At 55.9% G+C, this 26,994-nt stretch overlaps 2 protein-coding genes across 2 annotated transcripts; both read right to left on the bottom strand.

Moving 5' to 3' along the window:
* Positions 1 to 2,405: 2,405 nt before the first annotated feature.
* RAB44 (RAB44, member RAS oncogene family) lies at positions 2,406 to 18,468 on the bottom strand. The gene is made up of 17 exons (XM_041422766.1): positions 18,157 to 18,468; positions 16,524 to 16,808; positions 16,315 to 16,429; positions 15,913 to 16,084; positions 15,519 to 15,662; positions 15,093 to 15,183; positions 14,882 to 14,977; positions 14,374 to 14,561; positions 13,952 to 14,000; positions 13,551 to 13,645; positions 12,681 to 13,075; positions 7,023 to 7,583; positions 6,470 to 6,551; positions 6,026 to 6,140; positions 5,252 to 5,353; positions 4,350 to 4,426; positions 2,406 to 3,902 (listed from the first exon to the last, which is right to left on the bottom strand). Exons 2-17 carry the CDS (start codon positions 16,731 to 16,733, stop codon positions 3,815 to 3,817), a joined length of 2,580 nt encoding a protein of 859 aa, XP_041278700.1. The 5' UTR covers positions 16,734 to 16,808; positions 18,157 to 18,468; the 3' UTR covers positions 2,406 to 3,814.
* Positions 18,469 to 20,597: 2,129 nt separating this feature from the next.
* Positions 20,598 to 25,470, bottom strand: CDKN1A (cyclin dependent kinase inhibitor 1A). Its single transcript, XM_041422807.1, has 3 exons — positions 25,426 to 25,470; positions 22,577 to 22,990; positions 20,598 to 21,851 (listed from the first exon to the last, which is right to left on the bottom strand). The coding sequence occupies exons 2-3, from the start codon at positions 22,980 to 22,982 to the stop codon at positions 21,802 to 21,804; spliced, it is 456 nt and encodes a 151-aa protein (XP_041278741.1). The 5' UTR covers positions 22,983 to 22,990; positions 25,426 to 25,470; the 3' UTR covers positions 20,598 to 21,801.
* Positions 25,471 to 26,994: the final 1,524 nt, after the last annotated feature.

Below are 26,994 nucleotides of genomic sequence, written 5' to 3' on the forward strand. Positions count from 1 at the left end.
GCTGGCACCCGCAATGTCCCCCTGAGACTCCCTGCACAAGTTTTAGCCCAGAACAATGAGACCCCCTTTGCCAGCATCCACCTCTGTCCATGATTGTCCCCAACCCAGACCAGCCTGAGCCTCCCCTGGATCATCAGAGCTCCTCAGGACCCCTAAGACCCTTCCCAGCACCCATCTGAGTCCATACATACCTTGAGACCACCCCCAAAAACTGCCTGACCCTGTCATTACACAGACACACCCCACCAGGACCTACCTGAGACCATAAACACCTTGAGACCACCCCCAGCACCTGCCTGAACCCCCATCATTCACAGACCCCCCCAAGAAAGACCTGAGCCCCCCGACCCTCACCAGAACTTTGAGACATCCCACACAGCACCCACATGAACCCTCAGCATCTTCCTGAGCCGCAGCACACCCAACATCCTCCAAAACCCCCAAAATCTTTCACAGCCATGTCCCACAGCATCCCTAACACCTCCCTCCACCCCCCAGCACCCCATTAGTCCCCATTATCACCCCACAGCCCCCCCAGACCCTCCAGCACCCCCTGGGAGACCCATTTATCCCCCTGAACCCCATTTATCCCCAGCCCCATGGGGGACTCATGAGTGCTCATTCCCACAGGTCAAGTGACAAGCACTGAGCACACAGTTAACACCCCCTAAAAATACATGGGAAAGCCCTAAAAATTGTGGGAAAGGCTTTGAGGAGTAAAGGGCTGGAGATGGGGCAAGAGAAGGTCCCTCGAGGCACCCCTGCTATGAAAAGCTTGGTAGAATGCAGGAGCCAGGGGTCTCAGCCTCACCCTACTCTCAGACCTGAGCTTCAGTCCTTAACTGCAATTAAACATATTTTCAGTCAGCTCTTGATTGTGAGTGTGATGGGTGTTTTTAGTATCTCTCCAATGTATTTTCGTAGAATCCTGGAATGGTTTGGGTTGGAAGAACCTTAAAGATCATCTCATTCCCCCTGTTCCACCAGACCAGACCAGGTCCCTTAGAGCAACCTTGTTTAAATTTCAGCCTTGTTTAAGTTCTCGGCCTCAACAACTTCCTGCAGCGCTGAGTTCTGCAGATGAATTAAACATTGCAAGAAAAAGGACTTCCTCTACTCAGGTTTGGATTTCCTGCCCTGTCAATCCCAGCCCAGGGAGTGGGATTGTCTCCTCATCTCAATTTTACTGCCTTTCCAGGGGAATGGGATGAAATTCTGGGAGACACTCCTGGGCAAAACCCAGATCCCATGGCTGGGGCACTGAAAGCTGTGTTTGAAGATTTGTTCCAACTTGTCAGAAGCTTGTGTAGGCTCTCTGCTTCCAAGGTGGATTCATCCAAGCAGGATGATGGAAAATGCCCGCTGACTTTGGGCTGGGATCCGAGATCTTCCCAATCTTGGCTTGGCTGAGGCAGCTCCTCTAATTCTTGTGGAGCGCCTTGAGGAATTTCAAACAGCTTAAAAGGAAACCACCTGATTTAAAAAAAAAAAAAAACATCCTGTGGTCCAAACAAGTATGCATTTCCCTCTTGCTATTAATATCCCAGGCCTTGATCCTCCTCCAAATACTCGTGCAGGCGTTTAATGGCTTGCAAAGGAGCGGTGCCTTTGATCCCGGAGTGGGAATGTCTGCTGGGATGTGAATTATTAAAGGTGAAAGATGCTTTCAAGTGCAACATGCTGCCCATGTTTTCCAGTGTGATTTATTGCCTGCCCGGTGTTTCTCCCAGCCTGGCAATGAAAAATTCATTTCCAAGTTTGGCAGGGAGGTTTGGAGTGTAGTAACTCATGCTTTGGGCATAAACTCCATAATTTTTTTCTAGAGATGATTCCAGGGAAATAAGATAGACATTTCTTTCTGCCTGCTGTTCTGGGAAGGTTTTTTTTTTTCAGCTCCCACTTTGGGCCCTGCTGGAGCTCCCCGGTCCTTCCCTGCAGCAGCAACATTGCAGTGGGGAGGAATTGCTGCAGCTGCTGCCATCTAACGGGAAAATTCAGCCTCCACAGCATCAACTCTTCATTTTGGAATCAAATAAAACTGTTTCTTGCACAATCCTGCTGCCACTCGGCCAAGCAGTATCTTCCATGTGTAATCCCAGCATATTTAGGCAAAATAAAAGCTGATCTGATGGGTGGCTTTACATGGGGAAGTGTTACAGAGCCAGCAGAAAATTTTTATGTTGATTAGACTGAAATGATGCTTCTCTTATTATGGATCAAATTTGCAAAGTACACTTGGATTTATATTATTTTTAAATAAAAGAAGAAATAGTGAAGAGGGTCCCAAACAATAAGAAAAAAACAATTCCAGATATCCCAAATACCAAACCCCCAGGCACAGCTCTGAGCTGAGCCACATAAATCCTTCCTGAGGAGCTGCTCCATCACTAAAAATATTATATAAAGAAATATGGTAAAGAGGGATGGACAGAGAATGGGAGCATTAAATATATTGCATCAAGAAAATAAAGTGTTTTAATGATGGGGCCAAAGGAGAATGGCTTGAGGTAGGCTGGGGGGAGACACAGGGGGTGGAGACTTAGGGTACAGAGGTACTGGAGTGATAAATTGTGATGTGCAGGAGAAATAAATCATCCCTAAAAGACTCAGAAATTCCAGAGTCACTGCAAATTTCAACACTGCCTGGTGAAGCTGATATATATAAAATATATAAAATTATATGTGAAATATATAGTGTTGCTAGAAGCCCAACTCCTGTTGTCACTTTATTTTCCTAAAGCACAAACTGGCTACTATTATGCTTTGCCATTATGTACATATAAATAATAATGGCAACAAAAAGCAAGCCCAACTAGGCAGAATTATTTCTGCAAACTCTGCACATAAGCACATTCTTTAAATACACCTGTTGAACTGCTGGGAATTTACATGGAACATATAAAATACTAAAATATAGCACTTGTATTCTTATTTATTTAGCCTGTGTGTCTTTTTCTTCTGCAAAAATATAGTTCAATCAAGCTGTGAAAAGATTTTAAAAAACCACCTTGAAATCGTTACATGCTTATTTAGATTTTTCAAGCTGGATTTAAAACCAATTCAGCACTTCACAAAGAGCAGAAGGGCAGGATGCAGCAGCTCATTCTTCTCTGCCCAGCCTGAAATTTGTTGCAATAATCCAGAATTCTGCTCTGGGGACAGCACAATGAAAAAAAATCTCTTGCAAGCACTTATCTTCTTCTTATCCTGGATGTGCTAAGGGATTTTTGAATTTATTTTGAGCAAAATATTCAGTAGTTTCTGTCAAGCTCCATCACTGCTCACTGGCAGGATAAACCACGGAAGGGAAAAATTAGCTTTGCCTTGTGTCATTGGAGAGATTTAAGTGCATTTAGAATATATCGAATATCTCATTGTTCCTGATCAAATCCAATCAGATTGCAAAGCCAGAGGAGAAGTCCCCACAGCCCAGAGCACCAACAGCACTAAACCCCCTTGTTTTATCCACTTGGATGTCTTCAGGTTTTTATTTCTTCTCTCCAAAGGCTTGGGTTTACTCCCTGCTGCTTCCAGTATCATTGCAGCATCTCAGACCCAGCTGGGTTCCTTTTCTGCCTCTTTTCTTGGTTTTTTGTCTCCAAAAGAAAGTGGTAAAGTTCCCTGAGAAGTATTTCGGAGGGTTGGTGTGCTCTGGTGGAATGGCAGGGGGTCCCCCACAGCAGCTTTTGCTCTCAGCATCCAAGGAAGATCAGGCAAGGAAGACACACAGGAAAAGAGAAGGTGTCCATGGACTATTTTTAGGCTTTTCTGGCTGTTAGTGCAGTTTCAGATCAATGTGTGGGGTGGCAGTCCATCACCAGCAGCAGCCCTTTTTCTTCTCAGGTGCCTTTGGTACCTCTTCTGCCTTCTTTTTCAATTCATCTTCACGAACTTTGAGCAACCTGGGAGAAAAGGAAGCAAAATAGCTGGGTATTTCCCACAAATTTTGTATTGCTGTGCTGCTTGTTTCGACAAGCCTTGGTACAAGAGGTTGAACACAGCTGAAAGGAGTCAGGATCCTTCCAGTTCCATGTGATCCGAGAGCTGTGGATGCTACTAAAAATTCCAGCCTAAATCAAATCACACACAGAACTTGTTTCAGTCAAGCCAGGGAGAAATCAGCAGCATCCCCAAATGGGTTTTATTCACCTCCTTGCAATGCTGCTTATTCAGGAGACAAGTTAGGGCAGTGCTAAATGCTCATCCAAGCATGAGCTTCCCTGAGTTTTCCCTGACATTTGAGCATGGAGTCTCTGGTGATGGTGACATCCAGTATTTGGAGTCAAAAAATGCAGGGAGGGAGCCTGTTAAATTGAGAACAGGTGGAAAAATCCAAGCATATGGCTCACCTGGTGAAGCTGACCATGGACTCAAAGACATTGTGGCCCGAGGCAGCGCTGCACTCATAAAACATGAGCTGGTGCTCCTGGAAAACACAGACCCCGAGTAGAAATGTAATGTTCTTGCACTGGAATAGTTTAATGTGGGAATAAATAGCCATGGAACAGTCCCAGTCAAGGGGAAACAGGGGGGCATCAAGGAAACAAATAACTCAATAACTTATTTACTGGAACATGAGGGTGAAATCCAGATTTTCTGGTTGCTACGACACCAGCTTGTAATACCAAGGAAAAGGATGACTGTGAAGGCAGAAGAATTTGTGATGCCTTCTGGTCATGGAAGCAAACACAGAGAGAGGCATAACTAGATATTCCCAACTCTTTTGCTCCCTACCAGTTTGGGAAAGTAAGCATCCATCCCTCATCTCCATTAGCAAAACTGGTCAATGGATTCTGGCCCAAATCCCATAAGGTTTAAAATTAAGTCAGTAAAGGTGAGATTCTTCCCATTCTCCTCATCTAATTTTTATTAGCCATCTATATGTGAAGAGATTACTCAAACTTTGATCATTTCAGTATCTTTAAACCAGGATAGTGCTCAGTGGGTTTATTATTTTTATGATGCTGGGAAGATACTCAACACTTCACAGCAAAGATAAGCAGAGCTGAAAATGTTTTAATTTACAAATCCAGTTCCATAAACCAATTTACTGGGATGGTGCTGAGGCAAAACTAAAGTGACAAAGGGAAAGCAAAGCAGGGAAGGGTGAGAGATGGGTTTGGAGAACATTTTGTCAACCACAGCATGAGGGGTAAATTAAGGGCTTTCCCCATTCTCCAGCTCTTGGGGTTGGTGGTGTTGATCCTTAGCTGTCCCTGCCTCGCTTGGGTGGCTGTGCTTCACCACCTACCTTGGCCAGGCATTCACCCTCCTTTGTAGGGACCTGTCTCTGGGCAGCACAGTCGGTTTTGTTCCCAAGAAGCAGAACAGCAACTCCATCCTCTGCTCCTTCCTGAGTGAGAAAGAAGATAAGATCAGGACAGCTTCACAATCTTCCTTGAATCCCAGCTGGCCACACTGTCTACACATATCCTGGAACACCATGACTGACACACACACATTTGGGCTAACAACTTAACTTTAAATTACTGAATAAGTTCAACAGCATTTAAGATTTTTTTTTCCTTAAATCATCTGCCAGTGTCTATTAACATGACAGAGCACTGGATGAGTTACACTTGTAAGGAATTCACTTTGTACTCAACTGCAGCAGCCCTCTGAAGGTGCTCTGGCTGGGATTTACAGGCACCAAATGAGGCAATATCCTATTATGTTCCAGCATTTTTAAACACTGGCATTGTGTCAACTGGAAATCTCTGAGAAGTTTTTAATAGGCCTTGACTAACCTCCCATTCCCTAGGACTCAAAGTGGATTATTCTTGATGTAAAAGCAATGTTTTCCATTCCTTTGCACTAGTTTTTAATTGTTTAAGAGTTGATCATTACCCTACTGGTTCTATCAACAAATTACTCTGGGAAACACTGCCAGCGTGTGAAAATCATTTGTATCTGCCTTAAATCCTCCACGAAAAAAAAATCATTTTATAACGAAAGCATTGCAGAATACCCTTTCCCAAGGGCTTGGCCACTCCTGTCAGTCCCAGGAGCTGGGGACCGCGCCCACCTGGATGCAGCTGAGCCAGTAGCGCACGTCGGAGAAGGAGTACTCGGAGGTGATGTCGTACATCAGCACCACCCCGTCCGCCTTCCGGAAGAACTGCTTGGTCATGCTGCGGTACCTGCGGGCATTTTGGGTGATCACCAGCATGATCTAAGGAGGTTCTGCCTAGGAGTGATGGGAAATCCTAGTGGAAAAGGTGGGAATGCACGTCTACAAAATAGGCAACCCCCAGATTTGGCTCTTATCCTGATGGCAGGGGCCCTGGCACAGCCTGAGCGCCAGTTTTATCTTAATTACTTCCTTTATTATGCTTTATCAGATCACATACTGTACAGAGTCCCTCCTTGAGCAATCTCACCTTTGCTTAGCAAAGCAAAGGATATCAATTGCCCCTAAACTACAGGGAAAAAAACCCAGGTTGTGTCCTTAAGCAGCACAGCACCTCACCTTTCCTGACCAGCTGAGTCCCACAGGCGGAGAGCAAAGCGCTTGTTATCCACAACGAGGTTTTTGATCTGGTAATCCAGTCCTGGAAGACACAAAAGAACATGTTTTGATACTGTAGAGTTCTGCCCTGTGACAGAAGATGGATGGAGAAGAGACATGGTGCAGGGTGGTGTGAGGCTGCAGCTCCAGGGGTTGGTCCCAAGTGAACCTCTGGCTTTTAGATGTTTAATCACTGGATTTTGGGAAGGTCTCTCATCTCATGATGAATAAAACCAGGTTGGTGAAGAAAGGAGAATGGAGCTGAAAGGCAAAGCAGAAAGGAAAGCATGGGCCACTGTTGCTAGGAAGGACAAGGAGGAGCAGATTTCCTGCCCATGAGCACCCAGGCGTGGGGACTTGGTGGTTCTGCTTGGCCCCTAGGGACCGGTTGTACAACACGCTTGGTGTGAGCTGTAACAGGCTGTGGGGACCTGCAGCAGCTTGTGGGGTGGAGGAAGGGGAACTGCAGCTGTGATCTAAGCCAGTGTTTGGAGAGGGGCTGGGGGAGACCTACCCACTGTGGCCGTGAGGTGGGGGTTGAAGGTGTCGGCGTGCAAACGGTACAGGAAGGACGTTTTGCCCACGTGGGAGTCCCCAACGAACAGCACGTTGTAGAGGTGGTCTGGCTCCAGGGGAGCTTTAGGACAACCCTGTGGGACAGCTCCTGCCACACCTGCAGTCACAGCCCCTGGCTCTCCTGAGCTGGGCTCACCTTCCTGGCTCATTTTCTGACCAAACTCTTGCATCTTCTCTCGTTGACCAACGCTGTGGTCTGTGCTCTGTCCTCCCAAGAGCTGCCTTTGCCCCAGAGAGTTTTCTCGGAGGACCACCCCCAGCTGATCACTCCCAGTATCTCCAGGTTGCACTGCCTTGTGCAGTGTTGATGCTGGTGGCACCTCTTGCTTCGGATGCTCAGCAGGTCCAGCAGCCGTGTGCTCTGGTTCCATCGTGGGTGGTGTCTTCCCCTCTGGCTGTTGGGCCACCATGTGAAGCTTCCCCTCATGTCCCTGTGCTGAAACCTGCTCCTGAAGCTCCCTTTGGGCTGCCTGTCCCGGAGCACAAAGCCGCAACACATCTGGAATGAGAACATCCTCCTGCATCATCGTTTCCAGCTGTAGGGGGCTGAGTTGTGACAGCACCTCAGAGACCAGGGAGGCCAACTCAGCATCACCATGGCCCTGCTTTAGTCCTAGACCCTGAGTTTTCACTCCATTCCTCACCCCTGCCTCCAGCCTCTCTCCCTGTGCCACTTCCAGACCGTGAGCTCCATCCAGAGGCTTCCCTTCTGCAGGAGCCCTTTCTCCCTGCAGTAATTCCTGTGCCTCCAGAATCTGCCCCTCAGGACCAAGGCATGCTCCCAGTTCTGTTTCCAGACCAGGGCCCTCTGCAGCAGGGGCAGGCTCAGGACACAAAGCAGCCTCAGCTGGAGGGGGCACATCTGCAGCAGCAGCTCCTTCCCATGCAGTGTGAAATGCACCCAGAACTGCCATCAAACCTAGAGTTAGGCTCTGCTCCCCTTCCCACAACCCAGCTACACCCAGAGGTGTCAGATCTGCCTCTGTGCTCTCTCCTGAGCCTGATTTGGGAATCTGCTGATCTGTGAACAGCCTCACAGCAGCATCAGTGCTCTGGGTCTCCAGTGTGTGCAGCCTTTCAGCCTCCTCCTGTGGCTGTGCTCCTGCACCAGCCCCCTCTCCTTGTCGGCCTCGTGCTCTTTCTGGAGCAAGCACAGACTCCTGTGGCAGCCCATTCTCACCTTGCACTTGTGCCCCACTCTTCTCATCCTCCTCATTGTGAGGAGCTCTTCCCCACTCCCTTCCCCACGAAGTTCCTGGGCTGATACCCTCTGACAGCTGCAGATCTGCCTGGGCATCCTCTGCCTCCCCTTCCACCAACTTGGCTTTAACCCCCTGATCCAGGGGCTGCACCTCTGGATACAATCTCCCTTCCTGCTCTGTCCCTGAGGATCCAACCTCACCCAAGGGCTGCAGATCTGCCTGGGCATCCTCTGCCTCCTCTTCTACCAACTTGGCTTTATCCCCCTGATCCAGAGGCTGCACCTCTGGATACAATCTCCCTTCCTGCTCTGTCCCTGAGGATCCAACCTCACCCAAGGGCTGCAGATCTGCCTCTGTGCTCCCTCCCAGGGTCAGTCTGAGCTCATGCCCCTCTGCAGTCAGCTGCATATTGGCACCAGTGCTCTGACCCCCTATTGCATGAAAGCTTTCAGCCTTTTCCTGTGCTTGCATGCCTTCATCAGCCCCCTCTCCCTGCCTGACTCCTGATCTGTGCAGATCAAGCTCAGGCTCGTGTGGCAGCTCATCCTCACCCTGTCCTTGTGCCCCATCCTCCTCCTCCTCCAGCTGAACAGCTCTTTCACCCTGCCCTCCCCGTGGGCCTCCTGGGCTGGCACCCTCATGGAACATCATATCTTGCTGGGCATCCTCTGCCTTCCTTTCTAAAAACACTTCTTTATCCCCCTGATCCAGGGGCTGCACCTCTGGCTGCACACTCCCTCCCTGCTCTGTCCCTGAGGATCCAGCCTCACCCAAGGGCTGCAGATCTGCCTCTGTGCTCCCTCCTGGGCTCAGTCTGAGCCCATCCCCCTCTGCAATCAGCTGCACGTTGGCACCAGTGCTCTGATCTTCCCCTGTGTCCAGGATTTCAGCCTCCTCCATTGGCTGCACACCTGCCTCTGTCCCCCTTCTCTGTCTAATGGTCACTCCAGATGGGTCAGGCACCACCTCCTGCATCAGCCCATGTCCACCTTGTCCCTGTCCCCAGTCCCCAGCCCCATCCCTGGGATGCACAGCTGCACAGTGCCCCCCTCCATGGGGGGTTTCTGGGCTGGCAGTCACAAACAGCTGAGTGTCTGTCCAGGAGTCCTCTGCCTCCATTTTCACTACCTCTGCTTTATCCCCCTGATCCAGGGGCTGCACCTCTGGATACAATCTCCCTCCCTGCTCTGTCCCTGAGGATCCAGCCTCACCCAAGGGCTGCAGATCTGCCTCAGTGCCCCCTCCCAGGATCAGTCTGAACTCATCCCCCTCTGCAATCAGCTGCACATTGGCACCAGTGCTCTGGGCCTCAGTAGAGTTCAGGCTTTCAGCCTCTTCCTGTGCTTGCATGCCTTCATCAGCCCCCTCTCCCTGCCTGACTCCTGATCTGTGCAGATCAAGCTCAGGCTCGTGTGGCAGCTCATCCTCACCCTGTCCTTGTGCCCCATCCTCCTCCTCTTCCATCTGAACATTTGTTCCAATTTCTCCTCCCTGTGGGACTCCTGAGCTGACACCCTCTGACAGCTGTGTGTCTTCCTGGGCATCCTCTGCTTCCCCTTCCACCAACTCTTCTTTATCCCCCTGATCCAGGGGCTGCACCTCTGGATCCACACTCCCTCCCTGCTCTGTCCCTGAGGATCCAGCCTCAGCCAAGGGCTGCAGATCTGCCTCTGTGCTCCCTCCCAGGGTCAGTCTGAGCTCATCCCCCTTTGCAATCAGCTGCCCATTGGCACCACTGCTCTGATCTTCCACTATGTATAGGATTTCAGCATTCTCTCTTATTTGTAGCCCTGCACCAGCCCCCTCTCCCTGACCCAAGATCACCCCACTGGGATGAGGCACTGGCTCGTGTGGCAGCCCGTTCTCACCCTGTCCTTGTGCCCCATCCTCTTCCTCCTCAATCTGAACAGCGACTCCTTTCTCCCTTCCCCACGGGGTTTCTGGGCTGAGACCAACACACAGCTGCAGATCTGCATGGGCATCCTCTACTTCCATTTCCAAAATGTCTTCTTTATCCCCCTGATCCAGGGGCTGCACCTCTGGATACAATCTCCCTCCCTGCTCTGTCCCTGAGGATCCAGCCTCACCCAAGGGCTGCAGATCTGCCTCTGTGCTCCCTCCCAGGGTCAGTCTGAGCTCATCCCCCTCTGCAATCAGCTGCTCATTGGCATCACTGCTCTGATCTTCCACTACGTGTAGGATTTCAGCATTCTCTCTTATTTGTAGCCCTGCACCAGCCCCCTCTCCCTGACCCAAGATCACCCCACTGGGATGAGGCACTGGCTCGTGTGGCAGCCCATTCTCACCCTGTCCTTGTGCCCCATCCTCTTCCTCCTCAATCTGAACAGCGACTCCTTTCTCCCTTCCCCACGGGGTTTCTGGGCTGAGACCAACACACAGCTGCAGATCTGCATGGGCATCCTCTACTTCCATTTCCAAAATGTCTTCTTTATCCCCCTGATCCAGGGGCTGCACCTCTGGATACAATCTCCCTCCCTGCTCTGTCCCTGAGGATCCAGCCTCACCCAAGAGCTGCAGATCTGCCTCTGTGCCCCCTCCCAGGATCAGTCTGAGCTCATCCCACTCTGCAATATTCTGCATATTGGCACCAGTGCTCTGACCCCCTATTGCATGAAAGCTTTCAGCCTTTTCCTGTGCTTGCATGCCTTCATCAGCCCCCTCTCCCTGCCTGACTCCTGATCTGTGCAGATCAAGCTCAGGCTCGTGTGGCAGCTCATCCTCACCCTGTCCTTGTGTCCCATCCTCCTCCTCCTCCAGCTTCACAGCTCTTTCACCCTGCCCTCCCCGTGGGCCTCCTGGGCTGGCACCCTCATGGAACATCATATCTTGCTGGGCATCCTCTGCCTTCCTTTCTAAAAACTTGTCTTTATCCCCCTGATCCAGGGGCTGCACCTCTGGATCCACACTCCCTGCCTGCTCTGTCCCTGAGGATCCAGCCTCACCCATGAGCTGCAGATCTGCCTCTGTGCTCCCTCCCAGGGTCAGTCTGAGCCCATCCCCCTCTACAATCAGCTGCACGTTGGCACCAGTGCTCTGACCCCCTATTGCATGCAAATTTTCAGCCTCTTCCCCTGGTTGTAGCCCTGCACCATCCCCTTTTCCCTGACCCAAGGTCACTGCACTGGGATGAGGCACTGGCTCATGTGGCAGCCCGTGCTCACCCTGTCTTTGTGTCCCATCCTCTTCCTCATTCTCTTGGAGCTGGATAACTCTTTCCCCCTTCCCTCTCTGGGGGATTTCTGGGCTGAGATCCCCAGAGAGCTGCAGATCTGCCTCCACCAGTGCCTGAGATGTACCTGGGAACAGCCCACACAAGTCTGGGCTGCCCACTGGTGTTTCTGCAGGGGAAGGACCCTCACTCTGCACTGCAGCAGCCCCCATTTCTTCTCCCAGCCCCACCTCTGGTTTATCCTTTTCCAGCTGCACATCTGGATCCACGCCCCCTCCCTGCTGCATCCCTGGGGATCCAGCCTCACTCCAGACCTGCAGATCTGCCTCCACCTCTGCCAGCAGTTCCATGTTGGTGCTGCTGGGGGCCTCCACCAGTTCCAGCCCTGCTCCCCCTCCTCCCTGCCCGTGGGTGGGTGGCACAGCCGCTGCCAGTGGCTCCAGAGCGCCCACGCTCCCTCTCCACCCTGCGCCTCCCCTGGCACACTCACCCTGCAGCTGCTGCTCTGCCTGCCTGGGCTCTGCTTCCTGCACCTCCTCTTCCTCGCCCCCGGCTCTGCTGCTCCCTGCATGCTCAGCTTGGGCTGGCAGCACCTCCAGCACTTTGGAGTCCGTGGTCTCTCCCTGGGGCTGCATCTCTGTCCTGGCATGCTCCTCGTCCAGCACTTCTGGGCCAGGAGCCCCTGTCACCTCAGGGACACCACCCCCATGGGCTGCTCCCACTTGTGCCTCACCCCAGGATGGTGGCTGTGGCTCCAGGTGCTCTCCCAGCTCAGTTTCCAGTTTCCCAGGGAGCCCTGATGCAGGGTCAGCCCGTCCCTGCAGCACCGTGCCCGGGGCCTGCACACCCAGCGTCCTGCCCGGCTGCTGCTCATCCATGGCAGGGCACTGTCCCACTGCTACACCTTCCTGCCCAGCTTCAGGTGGCCCCAGACCTGCCTCCAAATTTTCTCTCTGGCTTATCTCCACTTCCTCAGCTTCTCCCAGGACCTGTGGTTTTGTGCAAGCTGTTTCCTGCAGCCACCCTGCTCCTTCCACCTCCACCAGCACCTGCTCTCCCAGATGCTCAGCCACATTCAGCACCATCTCCTCCACACCAGCACCCTTTCCTTGCTGGAACAGCATCCTCTGTGCCTCCTCTGGGCTCTCTCCCTGCTCTGCCCCTGGCTCCTGAGCCATGCAGTGCCCAGCTCCTGCAGACGCACCAGCCTGTGTCACATCTGGAGCACGAAGCTCAGCTGTGCCTGGCCCTTCCTGCAGGTCTCCTTCCAGCAGCTCATGATGGACGTGGCCCGGGAGGGTCTCCTGCATGAGCCCAGGGGTTGTTTCATGGGCTGTTGCTGCCTCTGGCCCTGTGTGGGGCTCAGCATTGTCCCAGGGGTGACCGGCAGTGTCTGCCAGGGCAGGGGGTGCACCCAGTGCCTGTGCCTTCAGATGTTTGCTCAGAGCTGCTATTGCATCATTCATCTCTCTTAGCAAAGAGCTTTGGTCAGAGACACCTTCCTCTTTCAAAGGTTCTGGGAAAGGGTCCTCTTCTGCAGAGCTTGCTTTCCGTGGGGCTCCTGAAAGGTTTGTTTCTGCAGGCAGCATTTCCCAAACCCTGGAAAGGGCAAAAAATGGTGGCAATGAACCAGCTCCCAGATCAGGCTCCAGCTCCTTTCCATCCCCAGTCAGTCCCAGAGGGTCTCTGATCCACATCCTCACCCCATCCCTCTCCAAACCTGATGCTATTTCCCCTCATTGCACTTGGAGTTCACACGGGCAGCAGTGGGGGCAGGGGAAAAAGGGATGCACACGCAGGCAGCCAGACCCAGGGTTGCATCCCAGCCGCTTCCCAGTACCCATATGGACATTATCAGACAGGAGAAGACAATTCTCAGCCACGTACAGCCAGTTCCTGAGCCAAGGGAGTGATGAGCTGGGATAAGAAATATGAGCTTCAGGGTGAGAGGTGAGAGATGAGTGGGTGGGAGAGGAATGCTAAAAGGACAAAATATCACCCTGGGGAGGGTGGAGGGAGGGCCTGGGGCTCAGCCCCAGCTCACAGACCCCAGGGGCACAGAGGGGACCCTTACACTTGATGGGTGCTCTTGGCTTTGCTCTCACTGCTCTGAGATCCCAGCCTGATCCGCATCTCGGAGCGGAACTTCTCGCTCTTCCCAGGACTCAGCTGCAGGAGACAGGGTGGGAAGAGGAGAGAAAAAAACACTTGGTGAGGGAGAAGATCCACCTGAAATGATGTGGAGTTCTCCAGCAGGTATCCAGCTATAACCACCCAAAATCCTGGGGGTACCAGAAGTAAGGTGGTGCAACCCTCCTCCCTTCCCAAACATTTGCACCAGCCCCATTTGAGAGAGATTTCAGGGGAGGCAGTGCTGCAGGAGCACCCTGTGCTCTGGAGCTCCTCAGCAGTTCCATACACAACAGCACGAGGCCCTGGGCCCCTGTGCTGTCCCCACACACCCAGCTGAAGTACCTGTGGGGACATTGGCACCTCGATGGGTAACTCTGCCACCACTCTGTCCCTGCAAACACAGAGCACAAGGGTCAAAACAGGAACTCCATCCTCTCCACCACATCCACCCAGCACCAGGGCTGTGAGGGTAGTGATAGGGCAGGTCAGCAAAATCCACAATCTTTGGATCAGTCCTATTGATCCCTCCTGGGTGAAGAACACCCCCACCTCTCTGGCACTGCCCTCCAGGCACACATTCAGTGCATGGTGCTGGTAGTCCTGCTTTTTCCTCTGATGCTTTGCACACCAAGCCACGATTAACCTTCACCATGGGCAGCACTGGAGCACCGTGATGGCTGAGGCCCATCCAACTCATTCCCCAACCAGGAGGAAATGATGTCTGTGGGGACACACGAGTGACATGCGGTCACTCAGCTACTCACCCGGGCTCCCCCATGTGCTCCCAAGCCACTGTAGCCCTCATCGTCCTCAGGTGGCCCTGGGTCTGCTGCAGCTGCTGGTGCAGGTGCTGCAGGTGCTGCTGCAGGGCCCGGTTGCTCTTCTCCAGCTGCTGGTTTTCCGTGCTGGTGACCTGCTGGGAGCTCTGGAGGCTGTGGCAGCGCTGCTCCAGCTGTGGGGTGGCAACCAGGACACTCAGAGCCAAAAATCCCCATGCAAAATAATTCATAACCACCTCCTCTAGACCCGGGGCTGAATTTCACACGCCCCTCCTCCCTTTGGATGGTGGGTGGGAAATTCAACTTGTGCCCTCTGGGGATGGAGGGGAGGGCAGGATGGGGGTGGCAAATGTGGTGTAGAGGGAGGGTCCTGTGTGACAAACTGCAGCAAGGTCTGCTGGGGACGCACCGGGATGGGCTGTGCAGCACCGTGGGGGTGTTACAGCATAGCCCAGAGACCCCTGACTCACAAAGGGGCTTGGGGCCAGCCCACCTCCATCTGCGCCGTGACCAAGCGCTGCACCTCCCTCTCGCTGGCATCCAGCACTCGCTGCAGCTCCTCGCCCTGCTGCTGGCTCCGGGCCATGCTCTGGGTGGCACAAGGACACTGGCACCCACTCACCCAGTGGCAGCTGCCCAGGGGGTTTGGGGTGCTGGGTGCCCCCGGCAGGGACAGCGAGGGGACAGGAGGAGCTGGGACCCACCTGCTGCTGCAGCCGCTGCTGCTCCTGCTGGATCTGCTGCTCCAGGGCCTCGCAGAGCTGCTGCACGTCCTTGTCGTGCTCGGCCACACGCCTGTGGCGACAGCGGGGCCGGGGAGGGCTGTGACACCCCGCTCCGGGGGCTGCAGGCCCTGGGGCCCCACACACAGTACCCCGGGAGCCTCGGGGCTTGCCCGAGGGTCACCCGGCACGGATGAGTCCGGCAGTCCGAGTCCGGCCCTTTTGCCATCCCTTCCGTGACTGTAGAGGGAGCCCGACCCCAAACATTGGCAAAACCTCTGCTCCGGCCGCTGGTGGGTGCGCTGAAGCATCCAGGTTTCTCCACACGGCTGGAATGGCCCTCCAGGGCCCCATCCCTGTCCCCATCCCTCCTGTCCCATCCCTGTGCACCATCCTGGCGTGACTCACTTGTTCAGAGTCAGCTCCAAAGCTTCCTTCTCGCTCCTGGCTTCTTGGATGCGCTGCCTCATCCTGGCCAGGAAGCCCTCCAGGTTGTCCAGCAGCTGGGGCTCGTCCTGCCGGAGCTTCACCCAGAGCTGCCAGATCTCCTGTCTGCAGGGAGAGGGGTGTTTTGGGGTGAGCACCCTCCAGAACCCCCAAAGTGAGGCCAGCTGAGTCACCTAACTCACACTTTTTGACCCAGATGAGCTCTGGGGTCACTGTGGCCCTGCTCCTGTGCTCAGGCCAAAGGCGCCTGTACGGCATTTCCGAGCTCCCTGCCTGTGTGGGGATCTCCTGCCCCAAGCCTTTCCCCCTCTATCCATCCTGCAGGACACCCACGGGTGCCAAGCAGGGCACTTACTCTTCAGAGGGGTGGCCTGTGCCCAGCTGCTCCATAAAGGCAGCGAAGTGTCTGCGCTCCTCGCTGTCCCCCCCTGCCAGCGCCGGGCCGGGCAGCACCAGCCGCACCCTCCGGGACGCCGTCTTCCTCCGCCGGTGCTCCCTGGCAGCGTTTTGGGAGCTCAGGAACTGCCCTGCTGACAGATATCCCAAATCCTCAGTGCCAGCAAAGCCCAAACCCCAACACTTCCCCCTCCATGGCTTCAACAAAGCAGTTCAACACAGCAGGACCCTGCTCCAGGTGAGCCAGGAGCTGAGAGCCAGTCATGGGGATGATTTATCCTGTGCCACACAGAAAGCAGCACCTCACATCCCCCAGGAGAGCCCCGGGACCGTGTCCAGGACCAGCCCAGGCTGCACTTACGGAGCCCGGCCGTGAACTCCTCTGTGCCCAAGCGCCCGGTGCCAGCGGCATCCAGCCCATCGAACACAAGCTCCAGCTCCGCCCTGCTGCACGGCAAACCTTCCTCATGCAGCTTCTAAAACCAAAGCAAATCAGGGTGAAACCCATCCGTCACACCATCTCCAGTGACCCTGGCAGTGCTGGAGCCCAGGGCACAGCTCCATCCTCACCTGCATGTCGGAGCGGGTGACGACTCCCGCCTGCCCCGTGTCCCTGTCGCTGAGCAGGTGCTGCACCCTCTGCACTATTTCAGATGCCCATGGTGGCTCCTCACTGGGCCCAGGTGCTGGTGCCAGGGCCTGCCCGGGGCTCTCCTGCAGCTGCTTGCGCCGGCTGGAGCCCAAGCGCCGGCCCTTGGCGCCCGCCCGGCGCTCCGACATGGCCTGGCCGGGCCTGGCCTGGCCTGGAGGGGACACTCGGCCCGCCCTGCCCTCACTGGGCACCTTTGCTCCAGCCTGGTGGGAGACAGCAGAGAGAGACAGAGCTGGAAATTCATTTTGCTGTGCCTAAGGGCCCAGACCCTGATTGCTGAGGAGGATTTGGTAACAGGAAGGGAAGGAAGGCCTTGTCTCCGATTGCACGGCACAAATAGAGCCTGGATCTGCAGTAGCAACAGTTGCTCCTGCCAGGCATCCCAGGGGCTCCCAGCCCAGCTCCCACCTGCTGAACACTCCTCCTGCCACCAGCCAAGCACCTATCCCAAATCTTCCCATACTCTTCCCCAGCCGTGGAGGATGCACAGGGCACCAGCAAGGGCCACCCAGGAGGTGACACAGCCAGGAGGTGACACCAGCAAAGGACCAGCCAAGGTGATGCTGGAGGTCTGAGCAGGACGTGCTGGTTCCACCTGCCTTCTCAGGGCTCAGCAGCACCTTTTAAAATTCCTCCCCCAGTTTTCACAGCTGTGAGTCACCTCCGGGCAGAGGGCAGGAGCCCTCGGCAGGTTTCCACCATGCTGCTGCTCACCCAGGCTTGTGGGACCTGAGCTGGGGACCCCAGTGCCCTGTCCCCAGCCCGGGTGGGTGGCCGTGTCACCAGCAGCCACCATGCCATCCCCAAGAGGGGCTGTTCTTTGTGTGGCAAAGCTGAAACTGCGAGGGAAGGAAACCGCAGCCGTGGGGAGCGGTGACGCAGAGCCGGGGCCGTGCTCGCTCTGGCTGAACCAGCTCTCCACTCCCAGCCTGGGGGGACAGCAGCTCCTCCAGCCCTCTGCCCCCTTCCTTTGCCACGAGAAACAGATCCTCTAAATCCCTGTGTGATCAGAAATGGGAACAGGGCCCAAAACCAGCCCCTTAAAGCAAGAGGGTCTTGTGGAGTTGCTGGTGTCTCACAGAACCAGGAACAGCCTTGTGGTGGTCTCAGCCTCTAAGACAGCAGAAGTGGGAGCTCTGGGGGGCAGGGGGGTTGTTTAGGGCATGGAGAAGCCCCTGGTTCCTCTTCCAGCTCCAGGGCAGGTGAGCTGAGCCCACAGCATGATGGAGGCACTGAGCGAGCAGGGAGATTGGGATGGGATGGGATGGGATGGGATGGGATGGGATGGGATGGGATGGGATGGGATGGGAATTGTGCCCCCCCCAGCCAAGTAGGCCCCCCCATGGCATCACCAGCTCCCAGTGTCCTGCCTCCCCGCAAAGCACCCTGCGCTGCTCCCAGCCCTCAGAAAGGAGCCTCCAGCCACCATCCCTCACAGGCAGCAGGAAATAGCCCCCTTGGATCACCAACAGCAAGAAAAAACCCATATTTCCCCCACTTTTCTGTTTCTTAAGGTGATGCCCGAGCCATCCCCAGAGCAGCAGGACTTACCCTCCCCACGAGGGACCCTCAGTGTGGGGCACACGGGGCCAAGGGCTCCCCAGCTCAGAGGGACGGAGCTGCCCCCGCTCTCATCTCTCTTACTCAAGGCACCTTCCGTTCTGGGGTGACACCAACTGCCTGTGCTCACACATTTCCTGTTTGCTGCCTTGCAAGTGGCGTGTGGAAAGGACCCATCCAGAGGGTCACGGTGTCCCCAGAGTCCCCAGGTCCCAAGGCAGCTCTGCAAAGGCACTGCCAGTGCCCTCAGGAAGGCAGCAAAGTCCCTGTCCTTTCCTGGTTTGCAATGTCCGGGGCTGGGAGGTGTTTGGAGTGGGGGGAAGAACAGCAGACAAACAGCAAATGTTATTTTAAGGCTCCAAATAACCCAAAATACAAGATTATCTATATTATATATATCTAGTCCTTGGATTATAACATCCTACCAAAGACAGAACAACCTGAAAATCCCCTCTGTGGAGGCTCTTTGGCCCCAGAATTTGAAGATGTCCTCCCTGTGCTGTTCTCTGATGGGTTTTTTAAGGCTCCTGCCTGAATTATAAACTTGGCTTTAAACCCACTGGTTGCCCATGAGCTGCAGCCTCTCTGCTTCATGAGGCACAGGGAATCAGATGGACCACAGGCATTTTCTCGGCTCTTTAACTGTAAAATGTGAAGAGAATTCAGGCAGGAGGAAACACTGTTATCTCTAGGGCATAACTCGAACAAAGATCCCCTGACCCACAGCAGATCTGAGCCCAGGCTCCCCGGGCAGGTGCTGTGAGCTGGATGCTGATGCCCCAGCTCTCTCTGCCCATCTAAACTGGTGAAATCCCTCACTGGGAACCAGGCACACTCTGCTCATTTGCTGTTGAACCTAACGGAGCAGCAGCCAGCTCAGGTCCATCCGCTCCATCAGGGCCAGCTAGAGCTCAGCTGGTTCTTCTGCACACTCTGGGCAAAGCTGGAGCTGCTTACCCCAAACTGAAGCATCCCCTCGGTCAGGCTGGGGGGCTCAGTGTGTCCTCACCCTCCAAGCCTCTGCAATGTTTGTTGCTGCACAGAGATGGCTGGATTTTGGTTTTCCCTAAGGATTTGAGGAGAAAATGTTCCCTTTTGAAGGGAAAACCCTGAATATCCCTGGGATAGCTTGATTTGTGCCCTCTGCCCAGCAAGGCTCTGGCATCCTGCTTCCAGCAGATCAGCAGAGGTCACCAGAGGGCACAGCCCGGGAGAGAGGGCACGATCCAACCCCGAGGAGATGCTGGAAGGTGCCAGTGAAAGGGGATTGAATGTGAACAAGGGAAGGGAACCACCCGACCCTCCCCCTGTGGGGGTTTGACCCTCAGCATCCCTGATCTGTGTGAGGCCAGGCTGGAGTGGGAGCAGCAAAACACAGCCTGGGCTGAGTGTGGGAGGTTTCCATCCATGCCCCAGCTGCTGGGAGCCCGTCACTGGTTTCTGTCCCAAAGCTGGGGGGACAAAGTCCTGGAGTGTCCCAGGGACAGAGCTCAAGCCCTGGTGCCCAGCAGAGCCATACCCTGGCTCTCCCCAGAGCCACAAGCACAGACAAGGGGGTTTCACTGGTTTATTTCTCATTTCCTTCATTGCTACTGCTCCTGGCAAACGGGAGGTGACAGCAGAGGGGAGCTCCTGGCAGCAGCCAGGGGGGTTTGGAAGGACTGACGTAAGGGGAAAGATTACAGGGGCTAAATCTGTAGGGTTTGACTCGGCAGCAGCTCAAAGGCTGAGCGTGTGTCAAGGGCCATGGGCCTGCACGGGTGTCACCCCTCACTCCAGGGACAGGCAGAGGCTTTAGGGATTCTCAGCTGAACAGTAACATGAGGTTGTCATTGCCATCAGCTTTCTTTTCATCTGGATCCTCTCAAATCTGGTAATTTCTCACAACTTGTCTCCATCCAAGCCTTGCCCAGTCCTCCAAGGAAGCAGCCAGTAGTAGAGACATCCCTGACTCCCCTGGGATCTCAGCCCCACCCAGGAAATGCCACTGCACGTTTCCACCAGCAGTGCCAGCACATGCTGGTGTCCCCATCCCACAGCGTGGGTCACCCTGGGCACCCAGCACTCCTTTACAGGGTTAAGGAGGGGAGCAGCTTGGAGGGGAGTCACCATGGGACTGGGTGCTGAGGGTTAGGGGGAACAGGGTCACAGTGGGGAAGGGAGAATGATGGGGACAACAGAGGAGCCACAGGGGGTCTCCAGGGACAGCTCACACAGGTGGCACTGGCTTCTGCTGGGGACATGGTGGCAGCACCAGACCACTGTCCCCAGGGAACAAGGTCAAGCACAGAGGTTGTGGCAAGGCTTTATCCCTCTTAGCCCTCACAAAGGCAGATGCCAGCTCAGGGCTGCACCCTCAGAAGGATCTCCAGTCCCTGGAACACTCCCCTCGCCCAGCCAGGCCCTGCTCCCCATCCCACATTAACCCAGAATGCCTTTGCACAGGTGTTTATTCAGAGTTACACTTACAAACAGGTATTTCCCCTCTCCCCACATATACTTCATAGCATTATTTTAAATATAAATAAACATTTAGTGCTGGGAGCTTGGCAGCTTCACCGACAGCAAAGTGCATGGTGGTGCAAGGTGGGAGATCAACCCTGTCCCTCTTCTTCCTGGGACCATCTTGCACCAGTTTCCAGAGTCCAAATCCAGCAGAGCAGCAGATGAACTCCATGAAAGTGCCGAGACCTGACAGTGTCGAGTCCCTCAGGGACTCATCCTTCAGTGCTGGAACTGAGCAGCCTCTGCTCCAGGCCATCCCTTGGTCCCAGAGCAGAGCCAGGTGAGGGTCCTCTCCCCGCCAGCCCCAAAAGAGAAAAAGTCCAGGAAAATAAGCTACAATTCCTTATTTCAGCATCACCCCTGCTGCTGAGCAGGACTTCTTCCAAGAGGAGCCCAGCAGAGCCAGAGCAGGGGCTCCCCAGCCTGGTGTCAGTGTTGAGGCAGGCAGGGGCACGGGGACAAGCAGCACCACTCAACAAGCCAACAACAAGGTAAGAAAGTGGGATTTGGGGCCAGCAGAGTGCAGGGGATCCCAAAGCCTCCTGGGGGCAGTGCTGGTCCCTGGTGGCTGCTCCCGGGGAGTCACCCCAAGGAAGGTTTATCCAGGGAACAGCTTCCTCTGCCCAGAGCCGTGGGAAGGAGCAGCCTCCACATCACTCTGCTCCCACACACGGACAAGTGCTCGGGTCCAGCCTGCTGGGACAGAGGGCCACCCTCATGTGCCAGCAGCAGGGGTGTCCCAGGGCTCTACAAGCCACACCAGTAACTTTTCTTAAAGTTATCTGGTGCCACCAGGTGGTTGGGACACAAGTGTCCCCCAGGACCGGCCCCTAGGCAGGGGACAGACCGCGGCTGGACAGCAGGACAGCACAAGGACGGTGTTTGGACCCACAGGCACAGGGCACAGGACACTTTTCTGCAGGCAGGGCAGTGCCTTAATCCCACCAGGTCCATCTCAGTCCTCCTTCAGCCCACCGTGGGGCTCCTCCTCTACATTGCACACAGTGAAGGTCCCTCAGGACCCCAGAGCAACTCATAAATAGGGAACTACAGACTCTACATTGCTAAGGAGAGCTCAGCACAGGGCAGGGGAGCCACGCTCGCCCCGGGGGCAGCGGCTGCCCCAGCGAGTCACGGCCGGGGCTGGGCAGGGACGATCCTCCGCTTGGCACTGTAGAAATCTGGAAGGAAGAAGGAAAGGGTTGGAAAGTGGCTCCAGCCCGCTGGGAGCAGCAGGGCAGAAAGAGGGAGGTGTCCCCAGGGAGGCACCCCAAGCCCAGCCCAGGTGGGTTTCACCCTAAAGCCCCCGTGCAAAGCTGCTGGAGAGCAGAGCTGTAAGTCTGCATCATCTCTGCTGTTTGTCTCATCTGCAGCTCTAGTCCAGGCCCTGACCATGGAGGACAGGAAGAAATTTTTCACTGTGAGGGAGGTGAGACACTGGCACAGGTTGCCCAGGGAGGTTTTGGATGCCCCAACCCTGGAAGTGTTCAAAGCCAGGCTGGATAAAGGCTTTGAGCAACCTGGGCTAATGGAAGGTGTTCCTGCCCACAGGACCTTAAAGATTATCTTTAAGTTCCATTCCAACTCCTTAATATTCTGTGATTCTATGACTGGATCAGGTCATTGGAATTGAAGGTGATGAATTTGGGGGCATCTTCAGCTACAAAACCCACAGGCCCAATGCCAGTCCCCTGCACAAACCCCAGCAGCCAAAAGGCACCCAGCTGGTGCCTTTTTCCCTTTGCAAGATGGGCTCTGCTTCCCTAGGAGAGATCCAGGGAGGGTGGGACCCCTCCCCATGCCCAAGAGCCAGGCAGGGCTCTGGCACCCAAGTCCCCTTTCTGTCCCTGCCATGACATCAATGCCACCAAGCCCCCAGGGAGTGACACCAACCCCCAGTGCTCACCTTTGATCGTGGTCTGCCCACGTTTCAAGCTCTGCAGGGAACCAGCCTTGTAAACCTTCGAGCTCTGCTGAGCCTCCTCGGGGCAAATCCTGCCAACACGCTCCTTGGGAGGGACCCTGTGGGCCAAGGAGCTCCTGCTGTCACTGCTGATGACAGCCCTGACCAGGCTGTGAACCTCCTGGGGTGGCTGCTCAGCCACCAGGATCCTCTCCCACTTGAACGGCCCTTCCAGGGGAGTCTCTGTCTCAAAGTTGAAGTTCCAGCGCTGCTGAGCTTCTTCCAGCTGTTGTTTTATGTTGTCTTCAAAGTCATGCTGGAGCTGCTCGTGGTCCACGGGGCCAAAGAGGTTCCTGCAGGCCTTGCTGCTGCACGGGGTCTGCCCAGCCCTGCTCTGGGACAGCGGCATCGTGGCGGCTGCGGGGAAACCAGAGCGAGTTAACGGGGGCTGGGATGATGGGAGCAAACACAGGGGAGTGCTGGCCACCAGGGCAAAGCACACGGTAGCCAAGGTGGGACAAGCTGGGCTGGGTCTGCAGGGAGGCAGCCCAGAGGGGACTGACACATCTGGACCCTGACTTTGGAGATTTTAGCAATTGAGCATGGCTGAGGTCAGACACAGCCCAGTGCGAGACAGAAGGTGCAGATGTCAACATTCCCTACTCCTCCTCCAGCAGGCAAAGCCCTGCCAGGTCAGGGCATCCAGCACCTCACCGCTCCACCCACAACACCCCTCGGGGTGCCAGCCTCAGAGCCACACCAGGATGATGCTCCCCTGGGTCCCCAGACACTGCCCAGCCTGCTCATTCCCACTTCCATGCAGGCAAGAGCAAGTTGGCACACGGGCAAGTGAAGCAACAGGATGTTTTTCTCGCCAGTTTCTTCATCTCAAGAACTCAGACTCAGTGGTAAGGAAACCTTCAAGGAACTGCAAGAACATGCCACAAGCTTGACCACCCTCCTTATCTGCAAGGAGCTCTTGGGTAACCAGAAACAAGACCTTGTTTGTTTTTTTTCAAATCGGTGCCAAAAGCCTTGACCTTCCCAGTAAGTGACAAAGCCTTTCCATCCGAGCAGTCCTTCCCCTGACACATGTGGGGATAATGGACCCCTCACTACACCCCTACAGTTATGAGGAACCTTGACACAGAATCTGAATTCTAAACGTTGGAAAACACCTAAAAGATCATTGAGTCCAGCTGATAAGAGTCAGGACTGCTCTGGGATTTTAATTTTCACAGCTAAGGCCTGCCCCCACTGCGACAACCACACTCATTAAATCAGCTTAAAAAAGGAAGATTCATAGCTCCCATTTCCCACCTAATCTGGGACTCTCAAAGCCAGGCCACAAAAGATCCTCCCCATCCCCAAACTTCCCCAAGAAGTGACTTCTCAGCCTCCTGCAGGGAAGATTTGTCCCCAAATTCAGCACCTGCAGCCCCTCTGGATTACGTGTGCCACATTGTCTTCCCCATATTCCACCCCTTGAAGCATGCAAGAAACGAGTGGATGTGGCACTCAGAGCTCTGGTCTAGCTGACAAGGGGAGGATCAGTCAAATTTTGGACTCGAGGATCTTGGAGATCTTTTCCAACCTTAATGATTCAATGATCCTATTACCAGACATGTCACCAACCCAGTGTGCCAGTGGGCAGCTGGGGAGCGCCCAGCCCGGGGGCTCGGGGTCCACATTCAGTCCCTGTGGCCACCCCCATGGGCACCCTGCGCTCAGACTCAGCACCTCGAGTAAAAATAGAAATGCAGCTTCCTATCTCCGGGCAGTCTGAGCACACAGACAGGGGTGACCTCACTGCCAGGCAAGTCCCAGCATGTCCAGGCAAGCCCGGGCAGGTAGCGGGAGGGGGACACGTTCCGTCACCCTGACCAGACACCCCCCGGCCCTCCCCGCCTGCGTCACGAGCCGATGTCCCCATTCTCAGGTCACCGACGCGACTCAGGTGCCACCCTGGAGCCTCAAGATAACACGCTCGCCCTGACTCATGGCTGCAGATTGCCAAAGCCACCAACGAGGGAGGGACCGGGGCCGGGTCATCGTCCCCTCCCATGGGACTGGTGCTGCTTCCAGCGACCTCTGCCCAGCAAGGGCTCCGAGGCTCCCGGCAGCCGCGGGAACCCCAAGATTTGGGCGAGGGAGTGGCAGGTGCACGGCCCCATTAAAACCTCTGCCAGCCGAGCTGGGTGATGAGAGCACCCCTGGGGAACCCAGCGGGGCTCCACAGACACCTGCGACAGCCAGGACCAGTCACACCAGTTTGGGGAAGGCTGGGCGAGCAGGAGGGGCGGGGGGCACCCGCAGCCGGGAGTGGCTGAAGCCGCTGATCCCGCGCAGAGAACGCCCGGTTCGTGACACCGATGGGTCCGGGGGGCTGGCACGGGGGGAGGGACCGGTCCCCGCCCGGACCCGCAGGATGCTCGGCGGCGGGACCGGGACCGCGCCCGCACCGTACCCTGCACCGCGCCCCGCACAGCGCCGCACCCCGCACCCGCCCCGCCGCCACCGAGGGGCGAGCGCGACCCAGCCCGGGGACTCCGCATCCCCCGGGGGGCTCCGGGGACTCCCGGTGGGCTCCGCACCGCCACCCCCGGCACCGCCACCCCCGGCACCGGGCGCGCCCCGCTCTCCCCAGCGCTGGGGACACGCTGGGCTCCAGGGGGAGCCGCCCCCGCTACGGCGTTTCCCCCGCTCCAGGCACCGGCGCTTCCCGGGGAAACCGGCGCTTCCCGGGGGAAACCGGCGCTTCCCGGGGGAAACCGGCGCTCGCCCTCCCTCCCTGGCCAGCGAAGGACCGGAGCCGCCCGGCACGGCGGTCGCCCGGCCCCACCCACACTCACCGCCGTCTCCGCGCTTGTGTCAGTGCGCGCCGCGTCCCGCCGCTTTTATAGGACGGCGAGGCGGGGCCGGGCGCCGGTCCCGGCGTCGCCCGGGATTTCCCTCCCGCCCCGCCCCGGACCGGCCCCCCGTTCTGCGTGTGCCTCCTCGCCCCTACCGCCGCTTCCTCTCCCATCCCGGTTCCCGGGAATGTGCGCGGTGCCAGGGGACACCCGGGCATGCCAGGACCGTGGGCACCGGGACCCCCTTGCTAGGGACGGCGGGGACCTGTGTCAGGGGATACAGGGACCCCCCTCCTTGGGGAGTGCAGGGACGCCACTTATGAGATGGAGGGACCCCCATCAGGGGATAGGGGGAACCCCTTCCTGTGTGGGTGCAGGGACCCGGCACCAGGGACCAGAGGGAAACCTCAGCCAGGAGATACAGGGCCCTCCTCCCTCCCTGGGAGGTGCAGGATCTCCCCCATCAGGGAATACAGGGACCCCGCCATGAGGAAATGCAGAGACTCCCTTCCTAGAGGGGTCAGGGGACAGGGAGATGTCCCCGTGAGGGAGGCAGAGATCTCCTTGTTAGAGGGTACAAAGAGCCCCCAGCAATGGATCCAGGGGTGCCACATTCCAGCTGGGACATGCAGGAATTCAGGCAGCTCGAAGTGGGTCCTGACCTACCCAGGCTGTCCCACCCACCGGGCCACTGCAGGAAGGAGATTAATGGATTAAAGAAGGGGTGGCTCAGCCCCTCAGGATGCCAACCTGAGAACCACACGGTGATGATTCTCCCCTGGCCCCCAGGCACTGCCCAACCCATCCCGGGCTGCCCCCGGCCTCTCCAACTGGATTGTCTCCCCCAAGCCTGGCTCTGCTCCAGCAGCTGAGCCCCAGCACCCACTGTGGGTGGAAAAAGTGTTTGGGGTAGGATCTGCTGCTCTGAGTCCTGCAGATGTCCAGGCAGGGGTGAGGAGGAGGAACAAGTCTGTGCATGTCCTGCAGGAACCTGTGGCAAGGATTTGAGGGGTTCTGTGGCTTAGCTGGAAAATGCATCCAAGAGAAGGTGTGAAGACAGGTCAGCTTCTGCTGGGCCTGGAGGGAGCTGCCCTGAGCCTGGCTGGTGGCTCCATCCCTGCCTGGCAGCCTGAGAAGGGAAGGGATGCCCTCAGAGCCAGCCCAGTGGGGCACAGGGAACGTGTCCTGCAGTCCCCTCACGGCTGGGGCACACAGAGACAAACATAACCTGCTCCCATGGGCACAAGGAGGTGACAGCACAATTCCAAGTGACAAAGTTCCATGTTAAAGTGATCCCTTGGGAATGCCAGGTCTCCTCGAAAGCCCCTGGAGGCAGCAGGTACCAGGGTGCTGAGGAGGACCCTTGGTGTGCAGACCACTCCTGCTTTTTCCAGCTGGAGCAGCAGCTTCCCACTGGCCAGAGCAGCTGGAAATATGTTTGGGCATGTTTGACTGGAGGCTGCCACAAGCTGCTGGAGTATTTCACAATTATTCGTCCCCACTCTGTGGAGCTGTGCCAAGGTGCAGGAATTTGGTTCAGTGGTGGCTGTCCAATCCCCCAGAGAAGCA

Source organism: Onychostruthus taczanowskii, unplaced genomic scaffold, assembly GCF_017590055.1.
Source record: "Onychostruthus taczanowskii isolate IOZ18803 unplaced genomic scaffold, ASM1759005v1 scaffold74, whole genome shotgun sequence".
Lineage (NCBI taxonomy): Eukaryota > Metazoa > Chordata > Aves > Passeriformes > Passeridae > Onychostruthus > Onychostruthus taczanowskii.

What these genes read in the sequence shown, in the direction of transcription:
- RAB44 (XM_041422766.1), bottom strand. Translation starts at nt 16,733, where the DNA reads ATGTCGGAGCGCCGGGCGGGCGCCAAGGGCCGGCGCTTGGGCTCCAGC. An exon ending in TTGGAGCTGACTCTGAACAA is followed by an intron (nt 15,184 to 15,518) that starts GTGAGTCACGCC and finishes CTGTCGCCACAG; the next exon opens with GCGTGTGGCCGAGCACGACA. An exon ending in AGCAGCGGCTGCAGCAGCAG is followed by an intron (nt 14,978 to 15,092) that starts GTGGGTCCCAGC and finishes TGTGCCACCCAG; the next exon opens with AGCATGGCCCGGAGCCAGCA.
- CDKN1A (XM_041422807.1), bottom strand. Translation starts at nt 22,982, where the DNA reads ATGCCGCTGTCCCAGAGCAGGGCTGGGCAGACCCCGTGCAGCAGCAAG. An exon ending in TGGGCAGACCACGATCAAAG is followed by an intron (nt 21,852 to 22,576) that starts GTGAGCACTGGG and finishes TCTTCCTTCCAG; the next exon opens with ATTTCTACAGTGCCAAGCGG.